This window comes from Excalfactoria chinensis, chromosome 6 (assembly GCF_039878825.1).
Source record: "Excalfactoria chinensis isolate bCotChi1 chromosome 6, bCotChi1.hap2, whole genome shotgun sequence".
NCBI lineage: Eukaryota > Metazoa > Chordata > Aves > Galliformes > Phasianidae > Excalfactoria > Excalfactoria chinensis.
In genome coordinates this window covers 5361557-5371761 of record NC_092830.1, presented here as the reverse complement: position 1 = coordinate 5371761, position 10205 = coordinate 5361557, and the positions used below count along the sequence as shown (strand labels likewise).

At 39.2% G+C, this 10205-nt stretch overlaps 1 protein-coding gene across 1 annotated transcript in view; it reads right to left on the bottom strand.

Moving 5' to 3' along the window:
* Positions 1-237: 237 nt before the first annotated feature.
* Positions 238-10205, bottom strand: part of CHAT (choline O-acetyltransferase) — a 36501-nt gene continuing 26533 nt past the window's right edge. Inside the window, exons 13-15 of the mRNA XM_072340140.1 lie at positions 8975-9037; positions 5090-5227; positions 238-3295 (exon numbers count right to left, since the gene is read on the bottom strand). Of these exons, the coding sequence (XP_072196241.1) occupies positions 3026-3295; positions 5090-5227; positions 8975-9037 (471 nt within the window). The 3' untranslated portion in view covers positions 238-3025. The remainder of the gene's footprint in view (positions 3296-5089; positions 5228-8974; positions 9038-10205) is intronic.

The following is a 10205-nucleotide window of genomic DNA, read 5'->3' as shown; positions in this document are numbered from 1 at the left end:
CCACAGCAAATGGCTGAACAAGGAAGGTTTACAAACTGTTTGGATGTGGTGCTCAGGGACATGATTTAGTGGTGGGTTGTTAGTTAGGGTAGTATAGTCAGGTTGCGGGGTACGAGCACTGAGGAGTCTGAGACAGCAGTTTTTGCTGTTGTGTCTGTGACGTGGAGGCTTTATGAGATTCTGTGTGTTCATTTCAGGCTGAAAACCCTTTCAATGGAGACACAAAGAGGCCATAAGCTCATTCCGATGGCTTTATTGGTAGCACAGTGAGCTGAAGGAGTGTTTTCCAGCATTTACTTCACATCAGATATATATATTCATATAGATACACATAAACATGTTTCCATAGGTCACTGGACTACTGAACCGAGCAGGCTATAAGTAAACACATTTGTCATAAATCTATACTATTTTATAAAAATAAAAGTATCACTAAAATATTTCTGAGTCTTCTGTCCCCCACACTGCAGTCCAGGCACAGGCAGTGGGCTCTCACACCCTTAACCATATCAGTTTTGAAGTCAGGTTTTACTTTGTTTTGTTATCGCGCAAACAAGTTTATATAAGCACCTAAGGAAGCTACCTATTTCCTGAAGTCCTTAGTAAATGCAGTGCAGCATGGGCTGATAAAACATAGGTGTAGAGGACTCTGTTAGCTGTGAAGTAGCATAGTCCCCGTGAATATCCTGCTGGCAAACTGGAAATGCCCTGGGCTGTGGGTTTTACCTATCTTAACCTTATGCAAGACTGTCCAGTGTAAGTGTACCAGGAGCTGAGCCTGAGGTTTCTTAATAGGTACCTTTAAGTATTAGTACCTCTCAAACTAGGAATACAAAATGAAATTATACATTTAATTAGAATCAAATTAATAAATAGTCAAGTAACAGCTCACAGCATCATATACCCGTAAAGTATGGCCATAATTGCGAGCAGCTGTATGAAAAAAATCATGTGATTGTAGTGCTATGTTCATGTTAAAAGAGCAGAATGTCTTTGTAGTAACCTAGGACAGAAGAGCAAAATCACTGGGTGTATTTCAAAGTAATTTTCATAATCATAGTACAGACACAATGTCAAGTCGTATTTGTCAGGTGAGCATTCAGTTTGACCAACTTTCATCTTATTTCTTGGGGGGGAGGGGAGGGTTGTGTGATATGACATTTGAGTTTTAATTTTGGGGCAGCTTTTATGCCATAGTACTGTTTATATAATCTAGACATCGATTCAGTCTTTGGCTTGAGCCACGTTAATGGAGTAATGAAATACACATATTTTTAAATGAATGCACTAACTTAAGAAAAAGGAACCCTATCACTGTAAATCAGTGTAGCTGATTTGCTCCACCGTAGATGACTTGCTCTGATTGATTATTAGGCCCACTGGGCTTTCGCATATGGCACGGAAAGCCTTTATCCAGCAGAATGCTTAATTGAATGAATGAACAGAAAAAGGCGATAAAATAAACATGGACATGCATAATCTACTGGGTCAGTATCTAAGTTTCTTAGACAGAAGTATATCTGTACTTCTAGTTGATCACAATGCTTCCATTTCCCTGCTTTCAGACCTGTGAGCACTTTAGCATGTGATTGCTGTTTTCAAAGGAAGAGAAAAGGAATCCATTTCTCCACCATCAGGTCCCTGGCCAGGCTTCAGAGCATGCTGCAGCCTCCTTACAAAGGATGGGTGCTCAGTTAGTGTCTTTAGTCAGTCACTAAGTTATATTCTCGAGATTCCATCTGAATGTTGCTAAGCAAGGCAAGATATTTCAGCTTGAGAGAAGGTATGTGAAAATACCAGTCCTTGGAAGGTTGTGTAGGAAATGAGAGAAATAATGAGGAAAACCTCAGAGTAGCATTAAAAGAAAATGTGGAAAACACTAAGAATTCAGTTACCCTTTCAACTGAATTTACTGTGCATTGCAAAAGGTGATACCTCGCATCTGATATTAAATTATTAAGTATAAATCCCTCCCAAGTGGGGTGATGCAAAGCTGTTACGAGTACTGGTACTCTTAAACTGGTGTTTATCACTCTATCTTAGAGATTTCCTTATCTTGTAAGTTTGCCTACTTATTCTAGTTATTTATTGCTCTTTGATTTTCCGTGGTTGCATGCAGCTCTCCTGCTGGTCACACTGACAGAATTCATTCCTATGCGAACAATAAACAAGATTTAAACAGAGTTGAATTGTACTTATGCTTTGTGCTTTGCTTCTCTGTCAGATCGGATTTTTCTTGCTGTCAAAAAGAAATGATCGAGTCAATTCGTTACAGACAAAAACCTCCTAATTCTCTTTGATAGATCTTATCTTCAAGGTGCTGCTTTCAGGATGGCACTGTGCTTAAGGCCAGTGCAAACCAGAATAAAGGGTAAACCATTCTGCAGCATTTTGGATGGAGGGGAACGTACAGACCCTGGTCTAATTTTACAGAGGTCTGTTGCTCTATCTAGAAATACACGATGGCCACTATTATAGATGATCTGCTTTTGTAACGTTGGAAATAGGATATTAAATGCCACCACCCCATGCAAATTTCAAATTACAGTGGCATCAGCTTGTTGTTTTTGTTTTGTTTTTTTACAGTGCTCAACATATCTGCTAGGAGGAAACTTATTATTCCCCCTCTTTACATGTAAACTCTGTGGGAATAGATGCAAATGTTTTAGAGCTACTTTAAGAGGGTATTAATAGATAGGTGTGCTTTAGCATTTCATTCGTGCCATATACAAACTTTCAGGGTTTTTGTTTTTAAATAAAGTGGCATAGTCAATTATGGTTAGATTTTGATACTACTGTCCTACACGCATTTCTGCCTCCTTCATTTCAGCCAGTGAGACCAAACCTTCTTGCTGATCCTCAAGCATGACATGTAAGATTTCACATTTACAAATGCTAGCAACAGTGTAAAAGAAACGGCGTTTTTGTTCTACGCTAATATATCACTAGCACTATCTTGCCTTAGAACAACTATGTCATTTATTCCTTCTTACGGTGGATTCGGGATAATGATTCCCAGAGCCTCTCAGAGTTTGCGGTCACTCTGCAACTGTGTGGCTTCCTCTTGTTTGGCAAGTGACTTTGCCGTCAAAGAGCTGCATTTGTTGCACAGATCTCTGATTTCTAGGAGACTTTCTTCCACGGCTTTTGCAAGCATGTCTGAAGACGTTTCCTTACAGTCTTTAAAGCTTGAAATGCAGAATAATATATGCTCTGGCTGAGGGTTATAACATGCCCCATAACCATTGGGTACCACGGGCCCGTAGCAGCAGAACATTTCCATCGTCGTTGGAACCTGGTTGCAGGGAGAAGGTAAGGAATGATTTCTGATTAATCACCTGAAACCAGATGCTTAGGAGTGAAGTAAAAGATAAACAAATGCTTGAAATGAAGCTTTTGTGGTTGGCGACCCTGCACATAGCAGGGGGGTTGAAACTAAATGATCACTGTGGTCCTTTTCAACCCAGGCCATTCCATAATTCTGTGATAGAGAATCCCCTTGTAGAACAGCAGTTCCATCAGAAGTCTGGAGCTGGTGCTTGGAAGGTAAAGGCTGCTCTGTGATCTCAGTATGGAATTTGGCTGCTCCGTTTGTCTTCTGGTGTTTAAAAACTGGCACGGTCATGAGGGGGAGATGGGAATACACTTCTTTATTTTTCATTTGCTAGATGCTGTGTTTCTGTTAGGTGTGGAATTTCTAAGGCTGTATGCAATTTTGATCCAGATCAAGATGCATAGAACTTGTCTAACATTTTCATTTTCTTGAGGTTATCTTAAGGTTATGTTAAACTTGTAGCGCAAAGAGTGTAATTGATTATAGAAAGTACTATCATCCATCTCAATATTAATTTACATTCTAATTCTAATCTTCATTAAAAGTGATGCAGTATAAAAGCATATTTTAATGCATCTGGGTGCTATATTTCTATTACCCCTCAATTTAATCATGGCATAATACAAAAATGAAACTCTTTCTACTAGAGAAAATAAAGGATGTGATAGAAATCTATGCTTCAGACTTTGTGTACATGGGCCTTCACAAATGACATTTGGCTTTTTAATGGTGTAGAACAAGCCATTAGTCCTGCTAATAGAGCCATAGAATTGTCAGATAAATTTGCTGTGCAACAGCCGAAGGCCATAAAGCTATTCAGAAACACTCTTTGCTCACGGATAGTTTCTTGGAGAATTTATGTAGTAGTGTGTCGGTTACATTCACTCATGTCCCAAGCCTGCAAACATTATGACAAGATCAAATTACTTATTAAGGTTTTATGCTGCTGCGTGATATTGTAAGTCTTTTCTGTTGCACAGATCCAATCTATGTACTTGGGTTTGTGTTTTTTCAGTAAATGAGTTCTTATACAGATTTCTTCTTTCATTAGGTCTGCTGCTTCATGCAATGAAACATTTTATTTCTAGGATGTATGAAACAAAGGACATTTTGTTATTCAGAAGATTAAATATATGTCGTGTTTGCTCTTAAAGTATCTTATTGTATTGGTACAAAACTATAAATCCATAAATGTCTAAATAAATGTCTGTAAATCTAAGGTGCATATCTGCATGGTTTGCAGTCTTGCACAGAACAACTTAAGGCTCTTGAAGATTCCAAACGTGTCTCCTTTCAAGAATAAAATGTCCCCATAGTGCTGGGCTTTTCCTTCTCAGAGCAGCAGCCTCTGACCTGGGTTTGTACTGTCCCTGGCATAAAGAGGTCCCGCTACAGTTGCCACCTTAGGAGAAGGAGGAAAAGAAAGGGAACAGGAAGGTGTGTGGCTTGGAAAGTTTAGTAATACTGAGCCCTTGTATGAATTTTACTGAATTTGTGTGTGTGTGTGTGTTTCCAGAATTTCCAGGTAGGCCTTTGTGATGTTGCAAGGGAAGTGATAACCTTGGTTAGCGTTTACTGTGCTAATTGTGAAAAATGAGCCGAAACTGGACTAAAAATCTGAGGAATTTTGCAGACTTCTTGACGGTACCAACTATTTTTTTCCCCCTAGTCTATCATTTTCATTGTGAGAGACAGATTTTGGCAGAACACAGATCAGTTACTCTTTGCTTAGCAAGTACGTAGGGAAGAACTCACCTGGCTGGTTGAGAGGATGAATCTATTGCTTGTCAAATATGTCTCATCTGTAAAGATCTCTGGCAGCTCCTTGAAGTGTTCTCGTGCCACCTCTCTCAGCCCTAGTAGGTGATTGTCTATTGCCATTCCAGTAATAGCCTGTGTACGACAGGATAGACACCAGCAATCAGCTGAGTATGGAGGTGCATTCCTGGCTGCTGATGCCTTGTTTTCTGATTGACAAGCTTAGTTTGAGTGATGTGATGCCTGTAATGTTCAGATATTATTTGGAGTGTGTGTGTTGTTTATGCTCAGTAATTGGTTGTTCACAGGTGCTTTGGAGTTGTGGAAATTAGGAAGGGGATGATCTCCAGATATATTATGTGTTGATGTTATCTGGAATTCATCATTTCTCAGGACAGAATGTGTTGGAGTGGGCTTCCAAAGTTGCTGAAGGGAGCATAGGAGATAACAGAAATCTTTGTGTGTTTTGGAATCAGCTGCACATCACTTGGGTTATATTTCAAAAAAGAAAGCTCCACACCGCTTTCAAATGAGAGCAAGATTATCTTTTGATGCCTTGCAGCATGGATCTCGCTCTAGAAGTATATATCATACAATGAAAGTAGATCCAAAGATCTAGTAGATGTCTACCACCAGATTTACTAGGAACAACTTAAACTGGATGGGGCATCTGGTGTCATTCTGTTATACCTCAGTGTAGGGCCAATATGAAATGATCCCATTTCAGGTATAGAATGGTTAGATCTACCAGTGTTCCATCACAGTGTGCTAGCATCTCCCACCACTTGAGGGTTAGGATTAGGGATGCAAAAGTCTTTTATATTTAATTGACAGCCCAAGTGCTCCATTTTCCCTTCCGCTGGGCTTTCATTGCAGAGCTGAATTATCTTATTTTAGCCTTTGTTAATATGAGACAACTGAAAACAGCTGTGGAACTTCACAGAGGGCATGCTGGTGGCCAACTCTCAAGAACTAACCACTCTGAGCCTGGAGTAAGCCTGTCCCCTGGGGACTTACTGTGCTTGGGTTTCTCTGCTTTATCCAGCAATCTGGCACTATAGATTTAGGGAATTCGATTAGCTTTAAGTTTTTTTTTTTTCCTTGCTAGAAAATGTGATTGAAGAGGCCAGCGGGATCACAAGCCTGTAGAGGGAGCAGATGGACAAATAGTCAAACAGTACATTTCCAGGAATTTGTTCCTTTGGAAAACGAAGTAAAAATGTTGGCAACTGAAGAACAGCATTCAGCTGCTCCAACCGGGCAGGAATTGCCTCAGATGCTCATTCAATTTGGGCTTACTCTTGCTGGTGAGGGCTGATTTAAGGATGGAGCTTTGGTTCATTCCTAGGTGGGAGGCTGATGTCCTACAGGAAGGAAATGCATAGCAAGGGATGTTATGCTACACTGATAGCAAAGCAGACACCCTTATTACACAGGTCCCTTGTAACAAGGGAAACAAGCAACCTGAGAGAGAAGGTAGGATTTAAAAGAGAATGCAATCTTGTTTCCCCTCTTGAGGGGAGAATTAGAAGAAAACCAAAATCAGAAGCTTGTTCTTCCTCTTGAGGGGAGAATCATTTCAACCAGCGGTAAGTGCTTGAAGCATAGGGCTGGGAGTGCATAATCTTGTTTGGTTTATTAAGGAGAAGACACCCGCTGGTAAAGGGGCCATTTGTTCATCAGCTCTGAAGGAGCAAAGATGCTGCAAAAAGTAGCATACATCAGGGCGGTGTTTACGTTGTTTTTCCCATAGAGGAAAACTGACTTTGGTAATCAAAGGAAATATTTTGCTATCACACAAGATTTATAAGGCTGTTAGCAATGACATTTTTGCAACATAGATCAATGTCATGTCTGAAGAGAGGCCGAGACAGGCTAACAAAATAAACCGTGAGTCAACGCATTGGAAAAAACTGTGCTAAATTGAATTTTAGAGCTCCACATTTAAGATAGCAATGCTACTAGTAAGCCCTAACAAGGGGAAATAAAATCATTAAATTGCTTTTTGCTTTATGAAGTAGACTTTTTTGTTTTGTTTTTCTTAGGAGCTATTACATTTCAGTCTGTTATACCCAAATTAGTCAGACCGTGGAAGCCTTGCCCCAGTTTAAAGACACATCAGTTAAATTCTGCTTCTGACAAAGAAAGGGGATCTTGGTAGAACACCTATGAGTATTTTTAAATTTAAAATGAATTTATTTTCTTGCAGTGATTTTAGTATTTCCCTATGAGCTGAATTTTATAACATTTTCTCCAACTGAAATGATTTGAAGGGAGGATTTTGTAGAAGATGAGTGTTTTTAAAGAAGAAAGGTACAGAAACTCTACTGGTAGTGACCTACAGTACTTTGTGCTCATTGTGCAATTATTCTGAGGTCGGTCAGGTGAGATGGTTCCCCTAAGGTAAGACTTGCCTCTGTTTTAGAGATCATGTTGAGTTTCAGCTTCAAAAATGCAGTCTCCGAGCATCGAAGCAAAAACTACTTTTCTTTTCAGCTTATTTAATTTCAAAATCCTAGGAAAAAATCCCACCTTAGAGCAACATTTCACCTCTCCAGTGCTCTGACTATTCCTCTGGAAGTTAATGATTTCTTGAACATGTGAGTATTTAATCAGCGATCAGCAATGTGGGTTTGTTAGGCAGTGATCTGAGGCAAAACCATGGGTAGAAAATTCACTTAACATAGCTGGTTATTAACATTTATTAATTTCACGAGTGGTTTGACTGAGCTGTTGGTAGAGGAAGCCTGCACTTTGTCTTGGCACAGCGTGATACAAAACATTACTTAGGCTAAATTGTCTCACTTTTAATCAGCAGAAAATGAGTTGTTTTTGATACTAAACTGATTTATTCAGTGAAAGGTTTGCCTTTCTTTTGTTAGACGTCATGTTCAGGTCTTCAAAAGAGACCTTAGTCTAATTATTTCCTCTTTGTTGATTAGATCTGTTACAAATTACAGCTTGGGTATGCTTTTCAGTATACAAGCCCATCTAATGAGCTGCATGCCCAGCTTCTGGTTGCGGACTTAATCTAAGTGACTGCTTTTATCAGATGACCTCACCTCTAGGGGAAAAAAAAACCTAAGAAAATGTACACTTGGTTCTGGGGAGGGCAGGAAGCTTCCAGTGTTTTACAGCTTTCATGGGCTTACATGTAATGTTATAGCTTATAGTTCTAAGTACCTGTAAACTTGGAGGGTCTAGATTTTGCAATTGCACTTCTGTCTTTCACGTGTTACATAGCAGTGAATTCAGTTGCTTTTAAGCCTTCCTGACTCTTTGCCTGGTAAGGTGTTCTGTTGCTATTTCATCTTAGAATAACCTAGTGACACTTGTCTTGGCTATCTGCATAGATAACATTTCATGATGGTCACAAGGAGCTTACTCTAGAAAGGTTTATCTCATCCGAGTAGCGTTCTGTTTTGCAAATCACCAAATACCAAAAAACAACACAATACCAACAACATAAACTCAACAACAAAAAACCTTTGTTATGTTTTGATTGCAATCTCTTTAAAGCCACTTCTGAACTGTTACATTGTACAGTGCAAAGCTTAATGGAATCCTAATTCATGGCTAAGACTCCAAACTATGACACTAATACAAATAATAAATGTTTCAGAGATGCACGTTCCCCATGAATAAGATGGATACAGAGTGTTATGTTCTATGAAAGTTCAAGAGCAGTGAGATAATGTGCGAGTGGAGGCTTGTCACTAAGCTTTCCATAAGATTTTGGTTTTTTTCCTTACCAGGAGGTATTTTAAGTAAGATTGGTTAAATGTGGCTTTTTGGAGTTGATGTAGTTAATGATTGTATTCTCATGCTTCTATCGGAAGGTAAAAAGAAGTTCTTAATCAAACACATCAGCGTTCTACTTACCAAAATAGTGTAATTAGTTTGAGCTGCAATTGCATCCTTAAATCTCTGCATCTTCTCAGAATCCTGTTGGGGGAATTAAAATATATCTCTTATTGCCTGAACTCTCAAAGAGATCCTATCCATCCATTAACTGGCAGCCAAACAGCGAGCGCTCTCAAATGTCCTTTGCTCCTTGCTCAGGTGGAAGTATTCTCTATAACTGAAAAGCCAGAAGGATTCACTGTCCTACTCAGTAACCATGTATAGTTGTGCAAGGGTTGAACAAGGCAGTTGGTGGTTGTTTGTTTGAGGCCAGAGCAAGATTTGCGGTTCTGTTCCATGGATTTGGGGCATGTAGATTATTACCAATTGAATTACAGCATCTGAAGTAAGGAAATAATTGCTTAATGTAATTCAGTGTTTTCAGAACAGCTGGGCCTCTTTTCCAAAATGCTTTATCTGGACAATGGCAGTGATATTAATGAAAACTATTACTAGTATTTTACTAGCTGGTCAAAAAAACCCGAACTACTCCCCTGTGTGAAAAGGCATCTAGAATTTTTCAAGGCTGTTCTACCCTCCATAGATGCCTACAATTGCAGATAACAGGCTTGTAAATTTCGAGTCCTGTCAAAAGTCAGGCTTTCATGCCAACAGAATGATCTGAAGAAATGCTGCCCTGCTGTATGTCAAGGCAGAAGGTACAACACCAGGAGGCTCTGAAACAGCCAGAAGAGACTGGGTCTCCAGATGAACAGGGGGCCTTCGGCTCCTGTAGATGATAAATGGTCTTTTTAACAAAGAATTCATTTTGGAAGCAATTCAAGGCCACCATCAGGGACTTTCAAATACAGAATCTGATATTTTTTTTCCGTAGGGCTAGAGGCAGGCCTTAGTTCCATTATACAGATTAAATTACCACATGCAGTCTTTAAATCTGATTAATTTACAGCTAGTCCAGCAATCTCTGCAGTGTCAGATGCTGCCTCTTTTACAGCAAGTGTCAAATGCATGAGATATTTCTTCTGCTAGAGAATGAATCTGATTTGATCAATCTGTGGTGACCGTTCAAGCTATCATTTGAAGAGAATTTTTTATTAGCATCAGATAGAAGAATATTTTCACCTTGATTTAGATTAATGGCTATTAGCAAAATAATATTCTGAGGAGTCCAAGGCTCCTTAAACAAAGTGATGCATCTCTTTATAATATATATATTAATTCTTATATATAAATGTGTGTGTGTGTGTAT